Source organism: Phoca vitulina, unplaced genomic scaffold (assembly GCF_004348235.1).
Source record: "Phoca vitulina isolate PV1807 unplaced genomic scaffold, GSC_HSeal_1.0 scaffold21, whole genome shotgun sequence".
In the NCBI taxonomy this organism is placed as follows: Eukaryota; Metazoa; Chordata; class Mammalia; order Carnivora; family Phocidae; genus Phoca; species Phoca vitulina.
In genome coordinates this window covers 30,288,194-30,299,507 of record NW_022589724.1, presented here as the reverse complement: position 1 = coordinate 30,299,507, position 11,314 = coordinate 30,288,194, and the positions used below count along the sequence as shown (strand labels likewise).

Here is an 11,314-nt window from a genome sequence, read left to right as displayed (position 1 = left end):
GGTGGGGGTCCAGGGGTAGGAGGAGAGACGGGGTCTGAGAGGATGGTGGAGACCGGGTGTGTGGTGGGGCGACAGGGCCGGGCCATGGATGGCCTGGTGGTCTCCTTGACCCTTGGACTCTACCCCAAGGACGGCAGGTGCCTTGGAAGGCACCGAAGCGGAAAAATGGCATGACCAAATGCATTGTTGCAAACAGTAGAAACGGGATCCAGCTACTTGCACTCCTGCTGTCCCTGGGTGATCACACTCCGCAGTCCAGCTCCCAGGAGAACAGAAGCGTGGCACATCCACACAGTAGAATACTACTCACCCAGGAACAAAAGAAACCACCTGACACGAAGTGGGCGTATCTCAGGGACGTTCTGTCAGTGGAGCAAAAGAGGTCAGACCCCAAAGAATGCGCACTGCATGGTCCCATTTGTACAGAATTCTAGAACAAGCCAAGTCAGGCATGCGGCAGAAACCACAACAGTGCCTGCTTACGCTGGCAAAGGGCCTGAGGGGTCACCCTGGGGTGATGGGGAGGCGCAGTGGTCACACAGCTATATGCGCTTGTCAAAATTCATCCAACTGTCCTTCAGATCCGTGCATTTTGTCATATGCGAATTGTATCAGAATGAAAGAACAGAAGTAAAGATTGTCCTTCGGCTGACAACAAATCAGGCTGGGGAGAGTCTGCCTGGGTAGCTCACCACTCCCATCATTCCTGGGCCAGAGGATAAGGGGGGACCCCGCCAGAGAGTGCCCCTAAAACCTCTTACAACAAGGGAAGGTGGTTTCCCAAAGGCCAGCGGAGGGGTGCTGAGATGCAAGCTTCAGCCTCATACCGGGAGCACGTTAGAGATCATCCTGCTGTTTACTACAGACGTGAAACAATGTAACCAAGTAGAAAAGACTGTTTCATTAGTCCAATTGCCAAGGAAACCAAGGTGGGGAAAGAGCAGGCGAGTGGGACGTGATGTGGGCTGGTAAAATATGACGCTTGTCTGCAAGGTTCTTTAGTGATTGGAATTGACTAAACCTGGGGTTCTCTTGCCTCTAACACCAGCGGACACGTGACTCAAGCCGCAGAGACCACGGTGCACTCATTCTGGGCTCCCTAGGGCCCTGGGGAGAGGGCCCGGACGGAAAGAGGCTGGAAGCTGAGGATTCTACTCATGGGCACTTTACTCCAAGGCTGTTGCCTCAAAGAAAAAAAGTATGGTCTCCTTGAATCAACTACTCTGGTCTCTCAAAAAAAAAAAAAAAAATCAGAGACAAGTGTTGATCACATGGCACGTCAGCTGTTGGACCCTATCCATGTGCTCTCAACATATGCACTCCTTTCCCTGCCTCCCTTCCTGGTGTTCAAACCACAGCTGCCATCGGAGCCCCCACTAAAGGGAGCAGGCCTTGTCCCTTTGGTTTTCTCTGCCCTGGGGACCCAGGAGGCCTGCGCCCTTCCCTGCTCCCCGGCCCATGGGGACGCTCGCAGCGAAACTGCTTCTGCCCACCCTCAGCAGCCTGGCCTTCCTCCCCACTGTCAGCGTTGCTGCCAAGCGGAGGTTCCACATGGAGGCCATGGTCTACCTCTTTACCATGTTCTTCGTGGCGGTAAGTCTGGGGACCCTCCCAAAGGCGCAGGAGAAGGGCCATCTATCCACCACCTTCCTGTATTGGTGAGGAAGAAAAGTGATTTGGAGGTGAAAGAAAGAGCCTGGAGACTGGGAGAGAGGGTTGGGGGAGCCCTCCTCCTCTCTGGACCTCAGTCTCCCCATCTGTGCCAGGATTGGTGTGCACAAGACCGAGCCCACAATGGGCCAACGTCAGTCAGTCCAGGACAAGCCCTTCGAAGCTTCCGGGGTGCCCCTCGTCTTGCTGCCGGCAGAACACCCCAGGCTGCCCCCCACCCCTGCCACTCTCCCAGCTACAAGCACAGGGCAGCAGAGCAGGGAGGAAGGGGCTGAGCTAGGTCCGGGAGGGGTTAGTGGGGTTTAGGGAATGCGTAGGGCCTGGGTGAGTCTGATTCCAGAATTCCAGAGCTGGCCCCAGTTCAGGAGGGCCTGCTCACGTCTGCTTGTCTCTCCTTCTTGAGGCCTACGTCTCTCTCTGAGTCCTTCTTTCTCCATGTATATGCCTGGATGACTGTCTCTCTCTCCCCCTCCCTCCCAGCTGAGCTCTTTCCCTCTGCATTTCTCCTCTTGGTTTTCTCTGCATCTGCCTTTTTCTCTTTTATTCTGTCTGTGTCTGGGTCTCTCTTGATTTCTGGAGCTCTGTCTCCACAGAACTTGCTCTCGTCCCAAACTTCCTGGTCTTTCCCTGTCTGGCTTTGTTCCCTTGGCCCTCCATGGGTCTCCGTGGCTCTATCTCCCATCCGAAAGCTTCTGTCTGTCTGTCTGTCCGTCTGCCTACCCTCCTATCTATGTACCTCTCTATCTAATCAATCATCACTCTACCTACCTAATCGATGACCCATCCCTCCACCCATCACCAATCTGTGTCTCAGTGCCCACCTGCGAACCTCTGAGTCCCCCACGCTCACAGCTGGACTCCCTCCCTCACTCTGACGGTCTGCCCCATCAACTCCTGTCAGACTCACCCTTCTCTGAAGCCCAGCTTCCCGCGAGAAGCAGGCACCAGGGAGGCGAGGTTCCCCCAGTCTCCTCCTTGTGGCAGTGCCAGACATGTGAAAACTTGCATGCCTCCTGCCGCCGGCTGGGCTCGCTCCTCAGCAGCAGGCCTCCTGTGGGTGAGTGTCAGGGTCCTTGGGGCAGCCCTGGGGAGCGAGGTCTGTGAGCACACGCACGTGTTTGCAGATGTGTGTGCACCTGTCACGCCGACGTCCTCGTGAGCCGAACCCACACTTACCTGCAAGGGGAGAAGCTGTGTGTGCACACGGGCTGGCGCTCCCTTAGGCAGCAGGGACCTGGGGCCGGGGGTTGCCTGGGGCTTCAGTCTCCATGCCTGGGTGGGAGAGACCTTGGCCGCAGTGGTGCTGGCTGCGAGCCAGCGTCCAGGCTGTGGGGCGTGCTGGTGCTCTGGACACACTGTCTCATGTAGTCTTCTCAGCTCCCCGTGAACCCGAGATTGTGACCGGCCCATTTGACAGATGAAGAAACTGAGTCCCACAGCGGCTGAGTCACATGTCACTGTAAGCACCAGATGCACCCTGGGGCTCTTGGCTCATTCAGGGCATCTTGCCCAATGCCATTTCGTTAGCTCCACGAGGGACCCCTGCTTGGGTGAGTTCCAGGAAGTCAGTTTGACAGATGAGAAACCCAGGCACGGAGTGGACCCGGGACTTCTCTGCGGGTACAAGGGGCTTAGCTCTGGGGAGAGGAGCCAGGACTCTTGTCCCCAGGTCCATGTTAGACCCAGCCCCCGAAACCCACAAACACCGCCAGGCCACCCCTCCCTGCTGGGGCTGGGCTGGCCCCCAGCTGCCTCCAGGCTGACCTCAGAGGCCCACCCTGTCCCGCCCTAGCCCGCCCAGAGTGGCAGAAGCAGCTGCCTCCTGTGACAAATGTCCTCCGACCTCAAAGCCACACTCAGCCCCTTTCTCCCAGAGCCCCAAGCGACACCATTGCACCTCTAGCTCCCATGTGGCTTCTTCTGTGTTCCGACCAGAACCCTCCTGCGACAGTCGCTATTTCTGTGCCCAAGAGCCCTGTACTCTGTCACGGGGAGTCCCCTGGCCCGCCCCGCAGAGCGGGTATTCTCGCCCCTGTTTGACAGAGGAGGCCCCAAGCTGCCGGCCACTCACCTGAGCTCACAAAGCGGGGATCGGGAGGCTGTGCTGTCTCCCACCAGACCCCCAGCGGCACTCCACCCCCGCCAACACCCTCGGGGGCCAAGTCCGCCCCGCATCGGAGGAGGGAGGCAGGCCTCACAGTCGCTGCTCTGCCCTGCCTCCTTGGCAGGTAGCGCTGCTCTGAATCTCCCCTTCCCCACCTGTCCAACAGAGGTGAACCAAGGGCCTGGTGGGAGAGACCCTCCTGGGTCAGCTGTCCTTCAAACCACTCCAAACCCTGCCTCCTTGGCCCTGCATCCGCACAGCCAGGCTGAGACAGAGTATTCCTGCTCTTCATGGGACTGGGGTGGACACTCCCGAGAATCTCATAGTGATTAAGTCTGTGATTATACGTGGTGATCTGTGCTACAAAGGAGAAGCATGGGTGCAGAAGCAGCAGATAATGGGGGGAGGGATGTAGTTCTAGAAGTAGTGGGAGAATATCCACATCACTCACAGGGCCTAGCTCTGCCTGCCAGAGCCACGCGCAGCAAGTGTCCTTCTCCCTGCTCTATCCACAGAGATCTGAGCACCTTGATCAGGCCCTACCTGAAGCTTCTCTTGCCCCAGCTAAACTGTCATGTCCACAACCTAATTGCTCTCCTCCATCGTCTTTGCCTATGTCACTCTAAAGGGTGCAGCATCCAAAGTTCAACACAGTTCTCTAGGTGGGTCTGACCAGAACACAGAGAAGCAGGACGGTCACCTCCCTTGTTCTGGACACTATACCTCTATTCATGCCTCCTAGGTGCACCGTAACTTTAGGTCACCTGTGATTATAACCAATAGAGCTCTAAATCAACCCCAACTTGCTCAACTCACCGGTGACCCAGGGCTGCTGCTCCCCCGTAACATCCCTGGGCCTCCAGACTTGGGCTGCTCTCCTGGGCGCCTCCTCCCTCCTGCTGAGCTGGGCTCACCAAGAGTCGATTGTGCTGGTTCCCAAGATCGTTTATGTCCGTGGAACTTGTCAAAATAATTACATCACGTAATTAAATATTACTTGAAGTGATGAAATGTGTATGCAAAAGGAGAGAGTTGTTTTCTGTAAGAAATCAGCTGACTGCTTTGGGAATACTCCACAGAGGCATTTTGCTTTAAAAATTGCTATTAAAGCGCACCCGGGTGGCTCAGTTGGTGAAGCATCTGCCTTCGGCTCAGGTCATGATCCCAGGGTTCCAGGATTGAGTCCCACATCGGGCTCCCTGCTCAGTGGGGAGTCTGCTTCTCCCTCTCCTTCTCCCCCTTCTCATGCTCTCTCTCTCTCTCTCTCTAATAAATAAATAAATAAAATATTTTTTTTAATTGCTATTAAACTAGGTGTTGGGGAGACTAGAGGAGAGAGATGGGCGAACCTACCATGCCATGTTCAGCACGGTGGTCTCCGCAGTCTCCCAGAACTTTAAAGAAACCGAAGCTGAAAACTACAGCCGGAGGTTCTCAAAGTGTATTCCCCACGGGTGGCTGGCATCAGTCTGAGAAACTCTTAACAATGCAGATCTCTGACCCCACCCCAGACCTGCTGAGTTAGCAACCCAAGTCTTCATAATACCACCTGCCCCCACCAGGGTCCTAGTGCCCACTCATGTCTGAGGACTTTCCCGGTGGGGTAGCCCAGTCACCACAGGGGGGAACAGTAGAGGAGAAGGCCGGGCCGACGGGCACCCAAAAATAGGCCATGGCCTCACGCCCAGAGGCGTTGAAGGAACACATATGTACTTGTCGGTAAACCCAGGTATTGAAGGAACGTGCAGGGTACATCTGCGGGGTCCCCACCTTGGCGGGCTTCACCTGACCAACGCCTGGCCTCTGTCTGGTCATGTCATACATAGAACATAAGAGACACGAACGAGCCCTGAGCACATCCCCAGGCTCCCAGCCCCTCATGTGGATTGTTTTGTCTAACCTCCACAAGACCCCATGAGGGGAGCACTTGGCTCCCCTTTTTTTTTCAGGTGGGGATACTGAGGCACAAAGTGACTTGCCTGAGCCTCACGGCTAGTGAGTGGCCTGGCTGGCGGGGGGGCGTGGCTGGGACCCAGCCGTGGTCCTGGGGCTCCCGAGCAGTCCTCTCTAGCCCCTGACCCCTGTGGGTTTTCCGGCAGCTCTACCACGCCTGCACCGGGCCCGGCCTGTCGGTGCTCTGCTTCATGCGTCACGACGTCCTGGAGTATTTCAGTGTCTACGGGACAGCGCTGAGCATGTGGGTCTCGCTGATGGGTGAGTGGCCATGCCTTGTCGCCCAGTGTCCCCGCCATCCTCCTGCCTGCTCCCCGAAACAGCAGAGCCCACTGACTCTGCTCCCCACCCCTCATCGGGAGCGTCTCCTCCCCTCTCCTGGGGTTCAAAGCCTGGTTTAATCAATGAAAAAGAACGCACAGTCCTTAAATGCCCTAAGTCCCATCCTCACATCCTGTTCAATTCACACATGAACGAAGGCTCATTCAGACCACTTTACATGGTGGAGCCATGCCGCGGAACCCGTGGAAGGGCTTCCAGCTCTCTCCCCCGGGAGACCACGGTTCGCATGTCAGGGTTTGCCCCCAAGACTTTCTTGAGGCTCATACAAGCATCCACGCACATCACTGTCAGCTCAGCTTTTTACAAGGATGGAATCACTCAAAAGTGCATTGTTTCTGCACCTTTTTTCTCATTTAACACCGTCTGGCGGCAATGTCAGGACGTGTGGGCCCCATCGCACGGGCTCCCTGCCATTTGCCCAGGCCCCATGAAGGACCCAGATCTTTCCTGTCTCTTATTTGTGTGTCTTTGTCTTCATCCCTGGGGTCCTCGGGGACAGGTATGCGTTGACCTGCTCATGAAAGCAGCTTCCCACAAGCGCAGCCCAGGCTGCTCTGTCCACGTCTGTCCCTTACAACCAGCTGGAACTCAGACCTCGGGGTGGCCGGGCTGGGCCATGGGGTCTCACTGGCTGGGGGCACCCCGCACCAGGGCCCCTAAGGGATGCCTCTGGAGGAGCAGTGGCTGGGAGGGGCAGAGAGGCCGCTCACCTCTCCTGGTTCCTCTCCCCCACCTCCAGCGCTGGCCGACTTCGACGAACCCAAGAGGTCGACCTTTGTGATGTTCGGTGTCCTGACCATCGCGGTGCGGATCTACCACGACCGCTGGGGCTATGGGGTGTACTCGGGCCCCATCGGCACGGCTGTCCTCATCATTGCCACAAAGTGGGTGCGTACTTGTGCGAGCCTCAGCGGACGGGCGCACCTGTCCCCTGTGACCCCTCCACCTTGGCGTCTCCATTTACCTCCCATCTCAGGGCTTCAGCTAAAACACAGAGACAGTGAGCATCAGGTGCCCCCACCACACAGACACCATCTATATCATCTGGACCTAACCCAAGTGACTCCACTTCTCTGCCTCAGTTTCCACATCTGAAAAGTGGTTCTTACGGGAACAGTCCAGGACCTACCTCATAGGGTTGGTTCAAAGATTAATTGAGTTAATGCATCTAAAATGCTGGCATAGAACCTGGCTTCTAATGTGCTCAACACATAGGAGCTATTACTAGTATCATTATTCTTTGCAGAGAATGACAGCTTTAGAGGTGCAAAAGCAATTGGAAATGGCCTGGGTTAATCTGGGAAGACTTCATGGAGGCAGTGAGCCTTGAGTTTGGTTCTAGTGAGGAGGGAGGCTGTGGTGTGTGGTGGACAGGAAGTTGACCCTGACACCCGGTCCCCAGGCCTCCCTGCATCCTCTGTTGTACCAAGGGCCTCCTGGCTGCAAGGGCTGAAAGCCGCTCATGCTTCCCAAGCTAATAAGGGATGCTAGAGCAAGATGGACCCAGGGGCACTCCCTGGGACCCCAGAAGGGAAGGAGCTGAACCTTGCAGGGAGCAGAATACAGGCCTGGCCTGCTGGCAGGCCTGAGGCTGGGCTCACTCTCCAGCCGTGCAGCAGCCCAGGCCCCAAGGTGACATCCCTTGGCACATTTTCACTCCTTTGGAGCTCCACCTGAAATCTCAGGGTGTCCCAACTCCAAGTGCTGGCAGGAGGGCTGGTCCGGCCCAGCCCAAGTCACACACCCACTCAAGGCCCCAAAATTAAGGCCCAGATGGCAGGGCCTCAGGGGATGGGGGCGGGGAGTTGCTCCTGGGCCACCTGGGGAGCAGGAGGGCAGTTCTCTGGGAAGAGGGGTCAGGCTGGGCAAGTGGTGCAAAAGGTGTCCATCAACCCATTTTACAGCTGCAGGAAGGAAAAGAAAGCCCCGCTCCTCCTACAGCCAGGGAGTAGAGGATTTGTTCTGCCATTCGGTTAGTGAAGGAAGTAGGGCTCAGAGAGGTCAGCAATCAACAAGTCACACAGCACCAGGCGAGGTCAGGCCTTGACTTTCCAAGAGAAGAGAAGGAGCCTCTTTCTCACTCCAGCTTCCCCAAGGGGGAAGGCTGACCCAGGAGGCCCCTCGGAGCTGCCTGTGAGAGCAGGGGAGGCACATTGGGTCTGCCGCGTCTGGACCCAGGGAAGGACCCCGTTAAGGGACATGTTGGAATGCATAAACACAGAGCCCTGGGTCTCGATAATGCACTCACTCCCCGGCAGGAAGTAGGATAGGCTGCTTGGTCTGCCCTGGAGGGCTGTTCCTCCTGCAGATCTTGGCAGGTCTGGATCTGCGCTGGATTGTAATGAGCCAGAGTGGAAGCCACTCGCTGGTTTCCCTGGGAAGCGCTACGGTGACTTCCACGGCCCTCGGGCTGTGGATCCGGACACAGGAACCAAGACGTCTGCCTGGCTCCCTACATCTGGGGCTCAAATTGTGTTTTTCAGACCATTTAACGTGGAGTTTATTTTGGATTTTCCAGGGCAGTTGTTCCCTGGAATGAGGGTGGATTTTTCTCTTGGAGGCTCGTCCCTGCTTGAGCCCGAGTTGGGGACAGCAGCCCTCGGGGAGAGGAAGCAGAGAGCGGTGGGTGTGGGGGCTGCAGGGCAGGGCCGGGCCAGGCTAGGACCCGACCCTGGGCAGACGCACGGCCTGGCCGCCAGCGCCCAGGCGCCCCCAGCCGCACCCACACGCTGTCTGTGCCCGTGCGGAGCCTGATGTCTTATCGGCAATGGCAAATTCCAGAAACCCGCACCCCAGACTCTGGTGGCCTAGCCTGCCCCTGCCGGCACAGGGCCCTGGGGGCGGTGTGGTTGGGGGTTTCCATGATCCGCTGTGTGCACAGGCGGTTATCGTGCTGAGATCCCAAACACCCTGCACTCTGAAACACCCTGGCCCCAGGGATTCGAGGTTGCAGGATGCGGTCCCTCATTTACTGCACGTTCTCAGTGTACGTGAACCCATCTTTTCAAGCGTCAATGCCTGCTCGAGCCCCCCCCCACTAACGTGAGCGCCTGAGCAACCAGAGTTTCACGTGCTGGTCAGCTTGTCTCAGAAGCACTACGATGGATAATGATCTACGAGCCATTGAAGGGTCCCTCGGACCACCCCACAGGCGCCCCCGCGGGCCATATGGTGGGCGGGGCCGGCACTCCAACACCCCCTTGCTGTGACTCGTCCCCTGGGGGCCCCTCTGGCTGGGAGGGGCGCACGTGCAAGGGTGGCCTTGTTAGGCCCCAAAGAGGCAGGCAGGGGCTGGGGTTCTTCACAGGGCAAACTGGCCCAGGGGGTTCCCAGACGAGCCATCCAGCCTGGGGCTCCCTTGGGTCCTCCCACCACGGGACGGGGCACGTGGGGCATCTCCCTGAGCCCCATCTCCCGCCCAAGGATAGCCAAGGGGCTCGTGCGTGCCCGGGGCCTGCTCTCCGGTCAGCTCTGAGCAGCATCCCCGCCCTGTGACCTCTCTGCATGACCACTCTCCCCACAGCTGCAACAGATGAAGGAGAAGAAAGGTCTGTACCCCGACAAGAGCGTCTACACCCAGCAGATAGGGCCCGGCCTCTGTTTTGGGGCACTGGCCCTTATGCTGCGCTTCTTCTTCGAGGTACGGGGACTGGGGCTCCTCGGGGTGGCTTCAGCATCACATTCCTGCCTCCTCTGTCCCTCCCGGTGGGTGGAGGGGTGCCTCCCTCCCACCACTGCACCGTCCATCCCCAGCCCCATGGCTCTCACTGTCTGCGTGGATCTGAGATGAGGTGCACAGCCCAGATGGGGCCTGGGGCTGGAGCCTGCACCTGCAGGAAGGAGGGAGGGGGGAGGGAGGAGCCCCAGCCTCATTGTCAAAGGCCCAGTGTCCACTTTCCACCTTCAGTGCTCCAGGGGTCTGAGGTCAGGAAAGACTGCCCATGGGCTGGATGCTGAGGAGAGGCCCCTTGGAGGAGGGCACTTGGCCAGATTCCGGAGGGTGGGGCGTGTGTGACTGGCAGGTGCCCTGGCATGCCAGGCATGCAGGAGGCATGGAGAGTGGGGGAGGGGGGCCTGAGGCCACAGACCGATCCCCCTCCCGCCCTCCCCTGCCCCTGCAGGATTGGGATTACACCTATGTCCACAGTTTCTACCACTGTGCCCTGGCCATGTCCTTCGTCCTCCTGCTACCCAAGGTCAACAAGAAGGCTGGAAGCGCAGGGCCCCCGGCCAAGCTGGACTGCTCTACCCTTTGCTGTGCTTGCATCTGACTTTGCAACCCCGCCCCTGCCCCCCGCCCCCCGCAAGCCCCTGCCCTCCCCCGTCTCACGCCTAGAGAGAGGCCTCCTGTCCTGCCCCACCCTGGAGCGCCCAGGGGAAACATCTCTCCTCTGAGCCTGAGAGGTCCCCGGGGATTTGGGGAGCACCTTGCCGAGTGCTTCTTGAAAGCCCAGTTCCTGTGGTTCCCACCGTGGCCAAACATCATGCTCGAAAGAAAAGACCTTCCTCCCTCTTCCTCCTCCTCCTCCTCCACAGTCATGGCCAATAGGTGTGTCTGCAGAAGCCCGCAGCCAGGGGGTGTCCCCCCATCTCCCCTTCCCTCCTCACCCAGAAGTTCTGGCCCAGCCCCAGCCGCAGAGGGGTTCTGCCCACGCGCTCTCCTCACAGCATCTGTTTTCCCTTGAAAACTAGCGTCGCCCTGAGGATCTGAGCGCACCCGGTCAGGAAGCCCAGGCCAGCAGGGGGCCAGCTCTGTCCCTGGCCCAGGCCTGCGTGGCCAAGCCCCCAGCCAGGTCCCCGAATCAAGCCGGTTCAGGAACGGCAACCCCTGTAAAGCTCCTCAATGTCTTGGCCTTACCGGGTGCCAAAAGCTGTATACTCAGCCCTTGATCTAATTCTTAAAACAAGTCTGCAGTAAAGTATGATCATTCCGTCCTAAAGACAGAAGCCTGAGGCTCAGGGGAATGGTGTGTTTGGGGCCCCGAGCCAGTGAGGGCAGAGCCGGGCCCCAGCCCCACTCCGCCGGTCCGAGTCATGCCCGCCCCCCGGCTCCGGAACCCCCCCATGGGCCAGGCACGAGTACCTGTGGGTCTCCTGAGCGCTCCGAGCACTCCGACCGGGCTAAGCGCCAGGGTGGGAAGGGGGTCTGGGTGCAGGCAACCTGAGCAGAGGCCAGCAGGCCCACAGCTGGGCACCCGGGGCCGCTTGCCACAGTGCACTGGGAGGCCAGTGAGCTTGGGCCCA

At 58.4% G+C, this 11,314-nt stretch overlaps 1 protein-coding gene across 1 annotated transcript; it reads left to right on the top strand.

The window, feature by feature from the left end:
• The first annotated feature begins 1,458 nt into the window (after window positions 1–1,458).
• On the top strand, window positions 1,459–10,341 carry MYMK (myomaker, myoblast fusion factor). Its single transcript, XM_032418300.1, has 5 exons — window positions 1,459–1,593; window positions 5,875–5,989; window positions 6,810–6,958; window positions 9,594–9,710; window positions 10,192–10,341. Exons 1-5 carry the CDS (start codon window positions 1,459–1,461, stop codon window positions 10,339–10,341), a joined length of 666 nt encoding a protein of 221 aa, XP_032274191.1.
• Window positions 10,342–11,314: the final 973 nt, after the last annotated feature.

Excerpts from the sequence above, each read along its gene's own strand:
- MYMK (XM_032418300.1), top strand. The coding sequence starts at position 1,459 with ATGGGGACGCTCGCAGCGAAACTGCTTCTGCCCACCCTCAGCAGCCTG. Across the intron at positions 5,990-6,809 it reads CATGTGGGTCTCGCTGATGG|CGCTGGCCGACTTCGACGAA; the intron begins GTGAGTGGCCAT and ends CCCCACCTCCAG. Across the intron at positions 9,711-10,191 it reads TGCTGCGCTTCTTCTTCGAG|GATTGGGATTACACCTATGT; the intron begins GTACGGGGACTG and ends CTGCCCCTGCAG.